This window comes from Aquarana catesbeiana, linkage group LG06 (assembly GCF_042186555.1).
Source record: "Aquarana catesbeiana isolate 2022-GZ linkage group LG06, ASM4218655v1, whole genome shotgun sequence".
NCBI classification, from domain to species: domain Eukaryota; kingdom Metazoa; phylum Chordata; class Amphibia; order Anura; family Ranidae; genus Aquarana; species Aquarana catesbeiana.
The window spans coordinates 230,366,017-230,385,093 of NC_133329.1; the positions used below are offsets into that span (position 1 = coordinate 230,366,017).

Sequence of the window (19,077 nt, forward strand, 5' to 3'; positions counted from 1 at the left end):
AATCTGCTTAAAATGTCTATACTTCGGAAATTCCTATATTTATTCCAAGCACTGCCGGTCAAGATCCCACCCCAATTAGGGTTTAATATGGAAGGATTTCTGATGTCTGTTATTATTTGGTATGGGAGTTGGGTTGTACACTGGTGCTGGGAATTGTAGTGCTGAATGTTTATTATGTTCAATGTTTGTATGTATCTTTTTCTATGTTTAAAAAACCTTTAATAAAAAGAATTTACAAAAAAAAAAAAGATCCCACCCCAATACTTTAACCAAATACACTCCCTCTTAATCAAATTAATTTGGGCAAACTCAAAACCTAGACTGTGCAAGCGTTATTTAACACTACCCAAACACTATGGAGGATTGGCCCTCCCAGACTTAAAAAAATACTATTTGGCAGTCGATCTAGGCAGACTAATAGATTGGAACCGGCATGGCAAAAATAAACTGGATACAGTTGGAACAGGCACAGTCCGAGGCCTCATTGAAAGGAGTGGTTTGGTGTTTTGACCAACTGCCTCCAACGATGAAGTCACACCCTGTAATTGGCACAACCCTCAGGGTAGGCGCATCCACGATATCTGCAGCCTCCCTCTCCACTAGTAACTCCCCTCTCTACCCGATACTGGGTAATCCTGCCTTCCCCCCCGGTCTAGAACAAGCGGGGTATGAAACACTCACGTCAACTGGCAGGGATCGAGCCTCACACTTCCTAATAGACAATAACTGGCCCTCAGTTCAATCCCTGACTGTCAATACTGGTCAATTCCAACTGCCATTTTGGAAAGCAATATGATTGCACCACTTCCTACACTCAATCCCCAACCCGGCACAGTTTAACCGTGACCTGACGACTTTTTAAGACTACTGTAGGGACGAGGGAGTTTTACCTCAAGTATTATCTAAAACTTATGTTCTGCTCAATTCCCCTCCGGAACAACCGGACCTGACATTCATACAAAAATGGGAAACCGACCTACAACACACGTTTACTAATGCCCAAAAACAAATAATCATCAGCTTCTCCTTAAAAACATCCATTTGCACAAAGATACAGGAATTCAACTACAAGATCCTGACCAGATGGTACTATACCCCTAACAGGCTCCACAAGTATTTCCCGGTCACCTCAGACAAATTCTAGACAAATATAGGGTTGTGGCTGCGCAGAGTGGAGAAGATCAGAAGATTGGAGGACTTAGTCCTTACAGCACAAAATAAACAAGAACAACACTCCCAGGCATAGATGCTTTGGAATATGTTCATATTCTCCGATGAAGGAATTGCCACGCTTGCCACTTAAAACAACGAAACACAACAGAAGACATTACACCCAGGCCTACCTCCTCATACCCCCCCTCCCCTCCCCCTCATCTCCTTTTAACTCCGTTTTTCTCTTTTTTCTTCTTTTTTCCTCTTTCTTTTTCATTTCTTCTTCTATTCTCTGTGGAATTTCTTTGTTCCCAAATGCTTGATTTCTGAGATTTCTCTCTGATGTATTTTAACTCAGGGATTGCTCGGTTCAACCAGGCTTATGTTTACAAAGACGTGATGATATACATTATCCATTTAATTTGGCTTTTATTAGTGAAAGTTAATTACAGATGATGAATATTCAACCACAAATATTGATGCTACTGTTATTAATATCTCATGTACTCACCTGTGAACATCAACTATGGTGATGGGAATTGTACCATATTTTCTCTGTTGATTCTCTGTTCTCTTCCTTTCTTCTGGAAAAACAATAAAATTTATATTTGAAAAAAAAAAAGAAATGACACTTTGCTGTAATGTAAAGTAGTGAGTATACAGCTTATATAAGTGTCAATTTGCCATCCCCTCAAAATAACTCAACACCCAGTCATTAACCACTTCAGCCCCGGAAGGATTTACCCCCTTCCTGACCAGAGCACTTTTTACAATTTGGCACTGTGTCGCTTTAACTGCTAATTGCGCGGTCATGCAATGCTGTACCCAAACGGAATTTGCGTCCTTTTCTTCCCATAAATAGAGCTTTCTTTTGATGGTATTTGATCACCTCTGCCGTTTTTATTTTTTACGCTATAAACGGAAAAAGACCAAAAATTTTGGAAAAAAAATTATATTTTCTACTTTTTGTTATAAAAAAAATCCAATAAACTCAATTTTAGTAATACATTTAGGCCAAAATGTATTCGGCCACATGTCTTTGGTAAAAAAATGTCAATAAGTGTATATTTATTGGTTTGCGCAAAAGTTATAGCGCCTACAAACTAGGGTACATTTTCTGGAATTTACACAGCCTTTAATTTATGACTGCCTATGTCATTTCTTGAGGTGCTAAAATGGCAGGACAGTACAAAACCCCCACAAATGACCCCATTTTGGAAAGTAGACACCCCAAGGAAATTGCTGAGAGGCATGTTGAGCCCATTGAATATTATTTTTTTTTATCCCAAGTGATTGAATAATGACAAAAAATAAAAATAAAAAAAAATTACAAAAAGTTGTCACTAAATGATATATTGCTCACACAGGCCATGGGCATATGTGGAATTGCACCCCAAAATTTATTCAGCTGCTTCTCCTGAGTACGGGGATACCACATGTGTGGGACTTTTTGGGAGCCTAGCCGCGTACGGGGCCCCGAAAACCAATCACTGCCTTCAGGATTTCTAAGGGCGTAAATTTTTGATTTTACTCCTCACTACCTATCACAGTTTTGAAGGCCATAAAACGCCCAGATGGCATAAACCCCCCCCAAATGACCCCATTTTGGAAAGTAGACACCCCAAGCTATTTGCTTTGAGGCATGTTGAGTCCATGGAATATTTTATATTTTGACACAAAATGCAGGAAAGTGACAAATTTATTTTTGTTTTTTTGCACAAAGTTGTCACTAAATGATATATTGCTCACACAGGCCATGGGCATATGTGGAATTGCACCCCAAAATACATTTAGCTGCTTCTCCTGAGTATGGGGATACCACATGTGTGGGACTTTTTAGGAGCCTAGCCACGTACGGGGCCCCGAAAACCAATCACCGCCTTCAGGATTTCTAAGGGTGTAAATTTTTGATTTCACTCTTCACTGCCTATTACAGTTTCGGAGGCCATGGAATGCCCAGGTGGCACAAACCCCCCCAAATGACCCCATTTTGGAGAGTAGACACCCCAAGCTATTTGCTGAGAGGCATGGTGAGTATTTTGCAGCTCTCATTTGTTTTTGAAAATGAAGAAAGACAAGAAAAAAAAATTTTTTTTTTCTTTTTTCAATTTTCAAAACTTTGTGACAAAAAGTGAGGTCTGCAAAATACTCACTATACCTCTCAGCAAATAGCTTGGAGTGTCTACTTTCCAAAATTGGGTGATTTGGGGGGGGTTTTGTGCCACCTGGGCATTCCATGGCCTCCGAAACTGTGATAGGCAGTCAAATCAAAAATTTACGCCCTTAGAAAGCCTGAAGGCGGTGCTTGGTTTTCGGGGTCCCGTACGAGGCTAGGCTCCAAAAAAGTCTCACACGTGGTATCCCCATACTCAGGAGAAGCAACAAAATTTATTTTGGGGTGTAATTTCACATATTCCCATGGCATGTTTGAGCAATATATCATTTAGTGACAACTTTGTGCAAAAAAAAAAAAATAAAATTGTCTCTTTCCCGCAACTTGTGTCACAATATAAAATATTCCATTGACTCGACATGCCTCTCAGCAAATAGCTTGGGGTGTCTACTTTCCAAAATGGGGTCATTTGGGGGGGTTTTGAACTGTTCTGGCATTTTATGCAAAACATTTAGAAGCTTATGTCACACATCACCCACTCTTCTAACCACTTGAAGACAAAGCCCTTTCTGACACTTTTTGTTTACATGAAAAAATTATTTTTTTTTTGCAAGAAAATTACTTTGAACCCCCAAACATTATATATTTTTTTAAAGCAAATGCCCTACAGATTAAAATGGTGGGTGTTTCATTTTTTTTTTCATACAGTATTTGCGCAGCGATTTTTCAAACGCATTATTTTTGGGAAAAAACACACTTATTGCCCAAATGTTTGATGATATAAAAAAGATGATCTTAGGCCGAGTACATGGATACCAAACATGACATGCTTTAAAATTGCGCACAAACGTGCAGTGGCAACAAAATAAATACATTTTTAAAAGCCTTTAAAAGCCTTTACAGGTTACCACTTTAGATTTACAGAGGAGGTCTACTGCTAAAATTACTGCCCTCGATCTGACCTTCGTGGTGATACCTCACATGCATGGTGCAATTGCTGTTTACATTTGACGCCAGACCGAGGCTTGCGTTCGCCTTAGCGCGAGAGAGGGGGGGGACAGGGGTGCTTTTTTTTTTTTTTTCTTTATTATTTTTTTGCTTTTTTATCTTATTTTTAAACTGTTCCTTTCATATTTTTTTTAAATCATTTTTATTGTTATGTCAGGGAATGTAAATATCCCCTATGATAGCAATAGGTAGTGACAGGTACTCTTTTTTGAAAAAATTGGGGTCTATTAGACCCTAGATTTCTCCTCTGCCCTCAAAGCATCTGACCACACCAAGATCGGTGTAATAAAATGCTTCCCCAATTTCCCAATGGCACTGTTTACATCCGGCGAAATCTAAGTCATAAAATGCTCGTAGCTTCCGGTTTCTTAGGCCATAGAGATGTTTGGAGCCACTCTGGTCTCTGATCAGCTCTATGGTCAGCTGGCTGAATCACCGGCTGCATTCTCAGGTTCCCTGTTGAGACAGGGGAGCCAGAGAAAAACACAGAAGACGGTGGGGGAGTGGGTCATTCCCTCCCACTGCTTGTAAAAGCAGTCTAGAGGCTAATTAGCCACTAGGATTGCTTTTACATGAAAGCCGACCGCTGGCTGAAAAGAATGATACCAAGATGATACCTAAACCTGCAGGCATCATTCTGGTATAACCACTCAAAATCGTGAATAGCGTACCTAAAGACAAAAAAATGGTTAACAATAAAGCACAGTAAACGGTAAAGTATAAAAAATTGCATACCTGAAAAGCAAACATGATAAAACATAATAACAATAAAACATTGCAGAATAGAATACAGTAAAAAAGAGCAGAACAATAGAGAGAGAATAGAGAGAGAGAGAACAATAAAACGACAACTATTTTTTTTTTTATTTTATATTTTTGTTTGTGTGTGTTTTTTTTTTTTTTACACTTTTTTTGTAACTAACTTTTATAACTGTAACCGGTTCCAGGTTTGGGTCTCTCAAAATGCGATGGCATCTTGGGAGACCCTGTGAAAGTGTGCCTAGTCTGTGCAATGCTGTACCCTTCGCTAATACTCAACTAGTGTATGGTAGCGTTCAAAACATTCACCAATGCAAAGACCAGGATTGTCAGGACAGGAGGGACAATAATAGCAGGCGTCACGCCTATATCCTCGCTTGCTGCAGACACGACATCTTTTGTTGGGGGGGGTCGTTGGGTAGGGGTACTCGGGAGGACATAAAAATGCCGACTGCATTTGGTTGGGGATGTGAATGGGGGAAGTACAGGTGCTGCAGAAGCGGTGGGTTCCCAATTAGGATTGGCAAATGCAGCAGGAAGGGCATTATGGGCACGACGGGCCTGTGTTTGTCTTCTTGGTGGCAGCGGGACACTACTTGTGCTTGCCACCTCACCAGCTTGAACTGCACTTATGGGACTCGCCACGTCACCAAATGTTACTGCAGTGCTGGTTTGACTACGACCGGGGTGTACTAGGCCGCTGGTGCTTGCCAGTTCACCAAAACGCTACCAAAAAAAACTGTTAGCGATCGCAGGGATCAGGCCTGACTCTGTGAACGCTGCAGTTATGCGTTTAGTGTTTTGTAAGTGACAGTGATCAATCGATACTGCACTTGGGTGGGCTGGGCTGGGCCGGGCGGAGGGGCAAAACGCAGGTGCTAGCAGGTATCTGGGCTGATCCTGCTAACGCTGTGTTTTTGGGAACCCTAAACTGCTGGGGATGCTAGTATAGATCTGATCAGATCAGATATTGATCCGTTCAGATACTATACCACTAAGGGAGGTGTACGGTACGTGCGTGGGTGTTAATGGTACTGGTGCTAACCTGACGCTGCTTGGGGCTAGTGTTTGCCAGTTCACCAAAACGCTACCAAAAAAACTGTTAGCGATCGCAGGGATCAGGCCCGACTCTGCGAACGCTGCAGTTATGCGTTTAGTGTTTTGTAAGTGACAGTGATCGATCGATACTGCACTTGGGTGGACTGGGCTTGGCCGGGCGGAGGGGCAAAACGCAGATGCTAGCAGGTATCTGGGCTGATCCCACTAACACTGCATTTTTGGGAACCCTAAACTGCTGGGTACGCTAGTATAAATCTGATCGGATCAGATATTGATCCGTTCAGATACTATACCACTAAGGGAGGTGTACGGTGCGTGCGTGGGTGTTAGCGGTACTGGCGCTAACCTGACGCTGCCTGGGGCTGGTGCTTGCCAGTTCACCAAAATGCTACCCGAAAAACTGTTAGCGATGGCAGGGATCAGGCCTGACTCTGCGAACGCTGCAGTTATCCGTTTAGTGTTTTGTAAGTGACAGTGATCGATCGATACTGCGCTTGAGTGGGCTGGGCCGGGCGGAGGGGCAAAACGCAGGTGCTAGCAGGTATCTGGGCTGATCCCGCTAACACTGCGTTTTTGGGAACCCTAAACTGCTGGGGACGCAAGTATAGATCTGATCGGATCAGATATTGATCCGTTCAGATACTATACCACTAAGAGAGGCGTATGCTGCGTGCGTGGGTGTTAGCGGTACTGGCGCTAATCTGACGCTGCCTGGGGCGACGCATATCACCACCGGGTGATCAGGGGGCTAAACCTTTATTCGGTAATAAACGATGGGTGCCCTGACACTATAAAAAATAAACGAACTAACCAGCATCACCCGTAACACTTGTACGGTGATCAGTGGTGAAAGGGTTAACTAGGGGGCAATCAAGGGGTTAAAACATTTATTAGATAGTATATGGGGGTCCCTGTCGCTATAAAATGCTGACGGCGAACCTAAATATTTAGCTCCCTAACTAGCGTAACCAGTGACACTAATACAGCGATCAGAAAAATGATCGCTTAGTGACACTGGCGACGGGGGGTGATCAAGGGGTTAAAACTTTATTAGGGGGGTTAGGGGGGTATCCTAGACCTAAAGGGGGCTAACCCTAACTGCCCTACAACACGAACTGTCACAAACGTGCACCATGCAGTAATCAGAAAAAAAAAACAAAAAAACTGCTTGGTGTGTGTGTGACGGGGGGGGGGGGGAGGGGTGATTGGGGGGTGATCGGGGGTGTAATGTGTGCCTGGCATGTTCTACTGAGTGTGTGTGTGTTTTACACTCACAGTGATGTCTTCTCTCCTCAGCGCCGGAATGGAAAATAGCAAGCCGAGGAGAGATGACATCATTTCCTTTGCTGCTGTTAGCATACAGCAGCAAAGGAAGATTCTCATTGGCTGGGAGCGATTGTGAGGGGGGGGCCACGAACGGATGGTCTCCCCCTCACCTCTCATCGCTCCCAGTCACAAGCCGACCGCCTCGGGCACCGGGGGGGGGTCCGATCGGACCCCCGCCCGCGGGAGGCAGATCACGTATGGGTACGTGATTCTGCCTGCCTGTGCCATTCTGCCGACGTATATCGTCGTTAGGCGGTCGACAAGTGGTTAATGTCTAAACCGCTGGCAACAAAAGTGAGTACACCCCTAAGTGAAAATGTCCAAATTGGGCCCAATGTGTCAATATTTTGTGTGGCCACCGTTAATTTCCAGCACTGCCTTAATGCTCTTGGGCATGGAGTTCACCAGAGCTTCACAGGTTGCCACTGGTGTCCTCTTCCACTCTTCCATGATGACATCACGGAGCTGGTGGAAGTTAGAGACCTTGCGCTCTTTCACCTTTCCTTTGAGGATGCCCCACAGATGCTCAATACGGTTTAGACCTATAGACATGCTTGGCCAGTCCACCGCCTTTACCTTCAGCTTCTTTAGCAAGACAGTGATCGTCTTGGAGGTGTGTTTGGGGCTGTTATCATGTTGGAATACTGCCCTGCGGCCTAGTCTCCGAAGGGGATCATGCTCTGCTTCAGTATGTCACAGTACATGTTGGCATTCATGGTTCCCTCAATGAACTGTAGCTCCCCAGTGCCGGCAGCACTCATGCAGCCCCAGACCATGACACTCCCACCACCATGCTTGACTGTAGGCAAGACACACTTGTCTTTGTACTCCTCACCTGTTTGCCGCCACACATGCTTGACACCATCTGAACCAAATAAGTTTATCTTGCTCAATAGACCACAGGACGTGGTTCCAGTAATCCATGTCCTTAGTCTGCTTGTCTTGAGCAAACGTTTTGCAGGCTTTCTTGTGCATCATCTTTAGAAGAGGCTTCCTTCTGGGATGACAGCCATGCAGGCCAATTTGATGCAGTGTGCGGCGTATGGTCTGAGCACTGACAGGCTGACCCCCCACCCCTTCAACCCTTGCAGCAATGCTGGCAGCACTCATACGTCTATTTCCCAAAGACAACTTCTTTGGTCGACCATGGCAAGGCCTGTTCTGAGTGGAACCTGTCCTGTTAAACTGCTGTATGGTCTTGGCCACTGTGCTGCAGCTCAATTTCAGGGTTTTGGCAATCTTCTTATAGCCTAGGCCCTCTTTATGTAGAGCAACAACTCTTTTTTTCAGATCCTCAGAGTTTTTGCCATGAGGAGCCATGTTGAACCTCCAGTGACTAGTATGAGATAACACCAAATTGAACACACCTGCTCCCCATTCACACCTGAGACCTTGTAACACTAACAAGTCACATGACACTGGGGAGGAAAAACGGCTAATAGGGCCCAATTTGTACATTTTCACTTAGGGGTGTACTCACTTTTGTTGCCAGCGGTTTAGACATTAATGGCTATATGTTGAGTTATTTTGAAGGGACAGCAAACTTACACTGTTATACAAGCTGCACACTCATTAATTTACATTGTAGCAAAGTATCATTTCTTCAGTGTTGTCACATGAAAAGATATAATAAAATATTTACAAAAATGTGAGGGGTGTACTCACATTTGTGAGATACTGTGTATATGTATATATATATATACAGTATATATATATATATATATATATATATATATATATATATATATATATATATATATATATATATATACATATATGTCTATATGGATCTTTGGACATACAAAATGTCACCTTAGAGAGCTCTGTATTGAGGTAACAACTAACAAAATGTATATTTTATTAAATGAAGGAAATAACCCTCCCATGGTGGTGAATCTACCCTGTGGGGACTGCTGAGATCTGTATGTGTCAATCTCCAGCTTTTCAGCAGTCGATATATCAAGGTTAATTGTCATCACTCTCCCAAGTCCACCAAGTTCACCGTTAAGCTAACCACAAATACCATATTTAGCTGTATTTCTCCTAGTCTCATTATCTAAGCTTCCAGCAGCCCAGCAGAAAGCATTATTCAGTGAATGATTATGACTACCTTGGGGAAGGTCAAACAATATATGTGTATCAGCTGCCTGGCATGCAATTCTTCAGTGGAAAAACGGTCTTCTTTTAGAACCAAATATTTTGAATTCAGTTTTCCTTGGTGAGCATTTCACCTTTGCACTTCAAAGGAATTGCTTTTTGGTTTCTGCTCCTCCATGAAGGCCATGTCTGATAAGATTTTTCTGTACTATACAGAGTGTACCAGGTCCTTGGTCATTTCTGCTAGTTAATAAGCTAAGCTAATATCAGTGCTCAAAATCTTTCAGGTTTAAAGGAAGGTATGCTTGATATATTTTTTGTCTGCTGTAAAAAAAAAACAAAAAACTGAATACTGCCTGTGAAATGTTTTTTTTATTAGCATTAACAGTTACATTCCCAGAACAAGCTTTCGCCGTGTTCCCTTCTGCTCATGTTTCCTTTGTTATCAGGGTGGTTAATGGCTTCATGCAGCTATATGCAGCATAATGCTTGAGGTGATTGTACGGTAGCTGTATTAGTGCACTTGCAGCTAATCTCTGCATAAAGAAGCAGTTAACCCATCCTGATCACAAAGGAAAACACACCTCGAAAGTTTGTCCTGAAAATTGCAAATAAAAAAGTATCATGGGCAACCAGTGCTCTAAAATTACTACAAACACCTCATGGTTGTCTGCTTTACTCAGGCTTTGCTGGTCTTTAACTTTACCAGAATTTTTGTGTTCCTGCAGAAGTATTTGGTTACACATCTGAAATTATTAGTTTATGCTATTTTTAGTTGTCACTTGCCCAGTTTTATACACTGCTGTTTCTGCTTCAATTAATCAGTTTAATCAGATTGACATTTAGTCATCCATTCATTCGCAAGCAAAACATTTTTTTTTTTAAACTTCCTCGCAAATGATTGAATATTACAAGTAAATACAGCTTCACCTTTAGGTCAGGTTCACACTAGAATGTGGTGAAGAAACCTGCGATTCGTGCACACTTCTTGTGTAACGTTCAAAATGCAGGTGCCAATGATAAACTAACAACACCCCAAATGCAGTGCGTTCGTCTGTATCGAAACACAGTGCAAAAGTAGAATGCGATTCAGTTGCAGTGCGTTTCCAAAAGTAGTGCATGCACTACCTTTGGTATGATGCAGTACAATTCTAGCCCATTCAAAATGAATGGTCTCAAATCGCACCACACTGAATCACATGCGAATTGCACAGGAATACACCGTGCGTTCCTGTGTAATTTATGGTGTGAATCAGAGCTTACTATGTTAGGTATTAGCCTTTGACAATGTTATAATTACTGTTTCCTTCCATATGAAAGGCTAAGCACTGCAACATATAAAGCATACTGTATAATACATTGTATGCAAGGTACAAATATAATGTTCTTTGAATATCTGTATTAACGTCACTTTTCCGCTGAACAAAGAAGACATTTTTTAACATAAATATGCCTGTATTTTCACTTTCTTTAGTCTAAACTATGTAGTATGTACTGTATATCACACACAGCAACATTAGTTCATTAATGTTCATTAATAATTGTCACCATTGCCCACTGGGATCTGTAAAGCATATACCTCACATTTTCTTTGCATAAAATGTATTATGTGTAAGCAATATAAAACGAAGTACATCATACTTTACTTTCGGACAAATCAAACTGTCTAACCACACATATTTACTTAAGCCTAGTATACATTTATACAGTGTATGTTTCCCAATATTCATATACGGTACATATTCCCTAGAATAGGAGTAATGGGATGAGGGAAAGGGAAAGTGTGACTGCAAACTGATCATTTTCTAAAAATTTATAATGGAAAGAATTAATTACTTTCTGGATATAATATGAGCAGCAATGATATGAATGCTTTAGTTATTAGCCTTTTTCCTATAGAGAACATATACTATATATATCTATATATATAGATATATATAGTCATTGAGACAGTATACACATTTAGGTAAGTGAACTTCAGCACCTTAAAGCCTTGAAGTTTTTAAATATTTGTTAAAATGAAAATCTTTGTATATATCAACCAAATGAATTGGATGTATGAATTGATAAATACAATGGTATGGTTTTCATGGATATGATGAAATAGCAACGTTAACTGGCCGAAGAATGTGTTTAGTTGAATAGCATATTATTATGTATATAACAAATATATACATATTTTGGAATGGTATTATTTTTTCCCCAAAGAGTCTTAGGCTCATGCTGAGTTAAGTGCTTTGGTCATGATCCAAGATGAATGGGCGTAGAAGTTGTGGTTTTGGGAGTTGCTGCTTAGCCCATCCAATAGATGAAAGAGATTTCTCCTTCACCCTGTACTCAAACTATATAAAAAGGAGACAAATAGGATGCAAATGCATCACCAACATAATCAACCATGGCTCTCAATTGTGATGACAAAGCACACATCCGTGCCATCTGGCCATGTTTAGCTAGCCATGCTGAGCAGTATGGTGCTGAAGCTCTTCACAGGTATGTTAATTTTGTGTGTATATAGACATATTTGCACATTAATATGACCTCTATACTGTGTTTTTATTTGCTGTGAAACTCACTTGTGGATAGGTTTATTTTTAGTGTCTGTAATTGTTGGAAATTTGTTTACAAGTTAGTTTATATTACTAATAATAAGCATCACCTATACTAATAACAATGCATGAAACACTAATATATGACCTCTTTCACCTCTTGCTTTCAATGATCTTTTTATAGGATGTTCCTTTGCCATCCTCAAACCAAGACTTACTTTCCCAATTTTGACTTCCACGCAAATTCTGCTCACCTAAAGAATCATGGCAAGAAGGTAATGAATGCTCTGACTGATGCAGTCAAACATCTGGACCACCCTGAGGCCTCATTGAGCTCATTGAGTGATCTCCATGCCTTTACCTTGAGGGTGGATCCCGGCAATTTTGCTGTAAGTATTGAGAATAAAATACAGTTGTGTGACTTTAACACATGTATAGCTCTAAACATACAAAACAATTAATCTCTAACACACTAATTTTTTTTGCATCTAGTTATTGAGCAATAATATCCTGGTTGTCGTTGCTGTCCACCACTCAGACAAACTGAGCTATGAAACCCATCAGGCCCTGGACAAGTTCCTAAACGTGGTTTCTGGTTTGCTGACCTCCAAGTACCGTTAAGGAATTCTGTCACCACTGAAGATAGAGTTACATCACTCACCCAATTATGTATTTCAAGCTACAAAAACAGCTGAATGAAAAAACATGAAATAAAATGGGTTATGTTCCAATTTTCTTCTCTGGTTTTATTTTATCTTATTCTATAAATGGTATAATTTAATAACAAAGTATGTCTTTTCTAAATAACAAACATGTAAAAGGTTTAAGGTTTACATTCAATTTAAATAAAGCTGCACTGAAATAATATATAGGAAGCTGCTCATCACTTCCTTGTGAAAATGCTAGTTGCCTGACTGGTATGCGTCAATACTTTGAGGCACTGATCTGGAAAGTGTATGCAGGTCATAAGTTCTTACATTAATATGACTTTTTATCTGCACGCCTGAACTATTTCTGGTCAATGACTTGAAAGTTTGAGAAAACCAAGGTACTAGTATACTTAGACGGAGGTCAACAATTGCAGCTCACATAATCTTCTCCATGCAGTATACAATACTGTGTACATTATATGTGATAGTCTAGCACAAAAATATATATATTTCCATGTAAAACAATCCACTCTTAATGGTCAATGAGAAAAACATAAAACAATCTCTGCTGCACTATAAAGGTATATGTTGTAATAACAGCAAACCCTATACAGACTGTACAGCAAATTAACAACACAAGCCATCACATGATGAACATAAAATATAGGTTTTACAACATGTACATCAGTTACACATCAAAAGTTGTCCAATGACTTTAAATGTTTTTAAATTGTAAAAGAAAATACACTGGCAATAGGGTTGATTTACTAAAGGAGTTGGGAATTTTCACTCAATTAATTTCAGCTGTTTTTGGCTTTGAATATCCAATCATGTGTGGGTGAAATAAAAAACAATGGAATTTGCTTTGCACATGATTGCATTATTGAAAATAATATAGCTTAACCTTCCTAAGTGATCATTATCTCCTCTTAAAGTAAATCTCCTCTATCTCTTCTATCTAGTACATCAGCCCCAATGTGTTTTTATTTGTGTAAAATTCATTTTTTTAAAAATTATTATCAAGGCTTAAAGTGAGCCTGGATGTATTGGTGGTTCTGCCTACCTTGATTAGTTATATATTTACATTACAGTTAAAAATAGCATATTTCATTTAAGTTAACTAACAGAAATGCATCATTGAGAATTGCACACTGATCCAAAAGAAGGCAAAAATATATAGCATATACTAGATTGACTTGATGCTTAACTCAAGCAAAAGTTAAGAAAGTTTCAGAAACTCTGTCAACATCTTACAGAAATCCCCTCAGTGCAGAAACCTGAACACGATTATAAACCTTCCTCACACTGTTTAAAACAAAAACAAATATATTAACAAACCTACTCGTTCTCTTCGTTCCTCTCAAGACCTCCTGCTCTCTAGCTCCCTTGTCACCTCCTCCCATGCTTGCCTGCAGGACTTTTCCAGAGCCTCCCCAAACCCATGGACCTCCCTACCCCAATCTGTTCGATCATCTCCTACTCTATTAGCTTTTAGACAATCCCTGAAAACCCTTCTCTTCAGAGAAGCCTATCTTACCCACACCTTAACTGTATTTTCATTTTCTCCATCAGCTCACCCCCCACAGTTATTACCTTTTGTTTCCATTTGACCCTCCCTTCTAGATTGTAAGCTCTAATGAGAATGGCCCTCTGATCCCTCCTGTATTAATTTGTATTGTAAGTGTACTGTCTGCCCTCATGTTGTAAAGTGCTGCACAAACTGTTGGCGCTATATAAATCCTGTATAGTAGTAATAATAATAATAATAATAATAATAATATTAATGTATATCACAGATATATATATAAAATTAGGGCACGCTAAGCCAGAACACCCGTAATTGCCTGCAGGGACTTGAATGGGTTGGTACTTTGTACACTTTCAATACATTTTAATAAAAAAAAAAAGTGGGATGCACTGGAACGCCACATTGCACCACCTGGCAAAACAGACACCAGCGCACAGCAGTTAGTGTAAACTGGACCTGAATGTGCTCACACACACACACACACACACACAGATCCGTTTAAGGAAATCAGGATAGTTTTGGTCAGTGCCTGCTTCTGGGCTGCAGCCCCGCTCTTCCAAGGACACCAGCCAACTGCAGGACACCTAACTTACCATGGTGCAGCCTAGTTTCCATTGTGCCACCATCCTCCCATAGTGGCCTGCAGTGCCCCCCAGCTCCCTGAGGGCCCTCAGACCCCACAGTGTCCCCAACCTCCCACAGTTCTACCCAGCCTCCCACAGTGCCCACCAGCCCCCTGCAGTGCCCCCCCTCAGCTTGCTGCAGGGCCTCCAGATCCTCATGGTGCCCTCAATTTCCAACAGCATCTCACAGTGCCTCTGAACCTTCCACAGTGCCCCCCTGGCCCCAGTAGTGCCCTCCAGTCCCCCACAGTGCACCTACAAGCACCTAGATTCCTGGAGAGATCCCAGACCCCTCCAGAGACTGCATCCCTCACAGTCATCTCCAGCCTCCTCCAGAAACCTCATCCCCTACAGTGCCACCAAGTCTGCTGCAGAAACCCCTTTCTCACAGTGACAATCGCCTCCATACAGAGCCTTCCAGCATTTCAAGAAAAATGTTGCATCCCTCTACTATTATTGTTTGGATATAAACAATTTCTTTTACTGTTGGAGCGTGGAAGGTTTAAAAGAATGTAAGAAGTAATTGTAAAAGCAGAAGGGTTTTTTTACCTTAATGCATACTATGCATTAGGATAAAAAGCCTTCTGTGTACAGCAGCCCCCTCAGCCCCGCTACTACTTACCTGAACCCCATCTAGATCCAGCAATGTAGGAGTGTTTTGGCCAACCTGGTCTCAGGTGACCTAACAAGAGGAAGGGGGCAGGGGCAGGCTGGGGCTGTGTCTGAATGGAAACACAGAGCTGTGGCTCAGGTGCCCCCACAGCAAGCTGCTTGCTGTGGGGGCACTCAACAGGAGGGAGGGGCCAAGAGCACCGAAGAGGGACTCAAGAAGATGAAGATCCAGCCTGCTCTGTGCAAATCTACTGCACAAAGCAGGTAAGTATAAAATGTTTGTTATTTTTAACTAAAAAAAAGAGACTTTAATATCACTTTAAGGCTGAGAACCACTGGTCTAAGCCACACTCAGGTATATTTTAAAGGTCACTCAGGTATATGTTAACGGTGAATATATTGGAACATTTTCTGCACGTAAGAAGGCAAAAGTGCAAATGTATCCTCTGATTGTGTCAGGCTGTAATGTCTATCAACGTACATGAAATCCTCTGTGCATTTTAACCAGTTCAGATCTGCGCTATAGCCAAATGACGGCTACAGCGTGGATCTACATTGCCGGGACGGCGTCTATTGACGTTGCCCCCTTTCCTCGCTCCCAACGCGCTCTCGTGAGCATGCCTCGGGGAAAATCTGTTTTGGCCCTGTCCCTTGGACACAGCCAATCACAGATCGCTGTAAATGGCCAATCACAGCAGTCGTTTACAGCGCGATCGCCGTGGCCAATGAGAGATGATCTCAAATGTAAACATATGAGATCATCTCTCATTGCCGGTGTTCTGCCGAGAAAGTTCCGCTCGGCGTATAAGTTCCCCCTCTACTGCGCCTGCGCAGTAGGTATCAGCGGAAATAGCCAAAGCAGAACAGCTGAAAATCAGCTGTACACGGCGCCTGTAAGAGGGCCCCTCGCGGGGTCGCTTCGCTCGCCACGCTTCGGGCACGGCCTCGCTGCGCTCGGCACTTTTAGATTCCCCCTCTAGGTCCACTTGGATGGTGGGGAAGGAACCTGGACCCAGAGCGCAGGCGCCGTGTACAGCTGATTGAAGCATTTGAGCTTTGGCTATCTCCGGCGGCTGAGAGTAGTATGTACTGCGCAGGCGCTGCGCCTGCGCAGTACAGGGGGGGAACTTATCCGCCGAGGGAACATTCTCGGCAAGACACCGGCTCTCTCTCCTCACACAGAGACATCGTGTGAGGAGAGAGAGGATCTGTGAACAGAGTGAGTGAATTTTTGCAGGAGAAAAAACAAAGTGTGCCCAAACAGTGCCCAATAAGTGCCCACAGTGACAATTAGCATCTATAGCTAGTGCCATCTGTGCCCACCTGTGGGCATCAGTGCCCACTTGTGCCATCAGTGCATCATCTGTGCCTGTCTGTGCCAATCTGTGCAATCAGTGCGCATCTGTGCAATCAGTGCACATCTGTGCTGCCTCATCAGTGCCCATCTGTGCCGCCTCATCAGTGCCCATTTGTGCCACCTCATCAGTGCCCATCTGTGCCACCTCATCAGTGCCCATCTGTGCCACCTCATAAGTGCCCATCTGTACCAATCAGTGCCTATCTGTCCCGCCTCATCAGTGCACATCTGTGCAATGAGTGCACATCTGTGCCGCCTCATCAGTGCCCATCTGTGCCGCCTCATCAGTGCCCATTTGTGCCACTTCAACAGTGCCCATCTGTGCCACCTCAACAGTGCACATCTGTACCAATCAGTGCCCCTCTGTGCCGCCTCATCAGTGCACATCTGTGCAATCAATCAGTGCACATCTGTGCCGCCTCATCAGTGCCCATCTGTGCCGCCTCATCAGTGCCCATCTGTGCTGCCTTATCAGTGCCCATTTGTGCCACCTCAACAGTGCCCATTTGTGCCACCTCAACAGTACCATCTGTGCCACCTCAACAGTGCACATCTGTGCAATCAATCAGTGCACATCTGTGCTGCTTCATCAGTGCCCATCTGTGCCACCTCATCAGTGCCCATCTGTGCCACCTCACCAGTGCTACATCAGTGCATATCTGTGCCCACTTGTGCCGCCTCATTAGTGCATATCTGTGCAATCAATCAGTGCACATCTGTGTTGCTTCATCAGTGCTCATCTGTGCCTTCTCAGTGCCCATCTGTGCCACCTCATCTGTGCCGCCTTATAAGTGCCCATCTATGCCGCCTCATCAGTGCCCATCTGTGCCGCCTCATCAGTGCACATCTGTGCGATCAGTGCCCATCAGTGCCACCTCATCAGTGCCCATCAGTGCAGGCTTAGCACACACCTGTGCAGTCTCATCACCACCAGAAACCATGTCCAAAAAAAGCTTTTCAGTGCCCAATAAGTGCCCACAGTGACAATTAGCATCTATAGCTAGTGCCATCTGTGCCCACCTGTGCGCATCAGTGCCCACTTGTGCCATCAGTACATCATCTGTGCCATCAGTGCCCATCTGTGCCATCAGTGCCCATCTGTGCCCGTCTGTGCCAATCTGTGCAATCAGTGCGCATCTGTGCAATCAGTGAGCATCTGTGGCACCTCATCAGTGCCCATCTGTGCCACCTCATCAGTCCCCATCTGTGCCACCTCATAAGTGCCCATCTGTATCAATCAGTGCCCATCTGTGCTACCTCATCAGTGCACATCTGTGCAATCAGTGCACATCTGTCCTGCCTCATCAGTGCCCATCTGTGCCACCTCATCAGTGCCCATTTGTGCCACCTCAACAGTGCCCATTTGTGCCACTTCAACAGTGCCCATCTGTGCCACCTCAACAGTGCACATCTGTACCAATCAGTGCCCATCTTTGCCGCCTCATGTGTGCACATCTGTGCAATCAATCAGTGCACATCTGTGCCGCCTCATCAGTGCATATCTGTGCCGCCTCATCAGTGCCCATTTGTGCCACCTCAACAGTGCCCATCTGTGCCACCTCAACAGTGCACATCTGTTCAATCAATCAGTGCACATCTGTGCTGCTTCATCAGTGCCCATCTGTGCCACCTCATCAGTGCCCATCTGTGCCAACTCATCAGTGCCCATCTGTGCCACCTCACCAGTGCTACATCAGTGCATATCTGTGCCCACCTGTGCTGCCTCATTAGTGCATATCTGTGCAATCAATCAGTGCACATCTATGCTTCTTCATCAGTGCTCATCTGTGCTGCCTCAGTGCCCATCTGTGCCACCTCATTAGTGCCCATCTGTGCCACCTTATCAGTGCCCATCTGTGCCGCATCAGTGCCCATCTGTGCCGCCTCATCAGTGCCCATCAGTGCAGGCTTAGCACACACCCGTGCACTCTCATCACCACCAGCAACCATGTCCACAAAAAAGCTTTTCCGCCAAGGAGGCATACCAAATTCTTTTCACGGCCGACGAGAACAACGGGGAGATCTCTTTTTCGAATTCCCTTTCCAATTCGGATTCTGAGTCCGATGTAAATTATGAGCCAGTCCTCAGTAGTGGAACACTAACAGACTCAGAGGAGGAAGATATTCGGCCCGCCAAACAAAGGCGTTCTGGTGAGGAGGCAGTGGCATCCACCAGCACCGCAGTGGCATCCACCAGCACTGCAGTGCCATCCACCAGCACTGCAGTACCTTTGCAAGAAAGGCCAA

The 19,077-nt window shown here is 43.3% G+C and overlaps 1 protein-coding gene across 1 annotated transcript; it reads left to right on the plus strand.

Annotated features, from left to right (window-relative positions):
- Nucleotides 1–11,846: 11,846 nt before the first annotated feature.
- Nucleotides 11,847–12,791, plus strand: LOC141147716 (hemoglobin subunit alpha-C). Its single transcript, XM_073634908.1, has 3 exons — nt 11,847–12,004; nt 12,245–12,449; nt 12,553–12,791. The coding sequence occupies exons 1-3, from the start codon at nt 11,910–11,912 to the stop codon at nt 12,679–12,681; spliced, it is 429 nt and encodes a 142-aa protein (XP_073491009.1). The 5' UTR covers nt 11,847–11,909; the 3' UTR covers nt 12,682–12,791.
- Nucleotides 12,792–19,077: the final 6,286 nt, after the last annotated feature.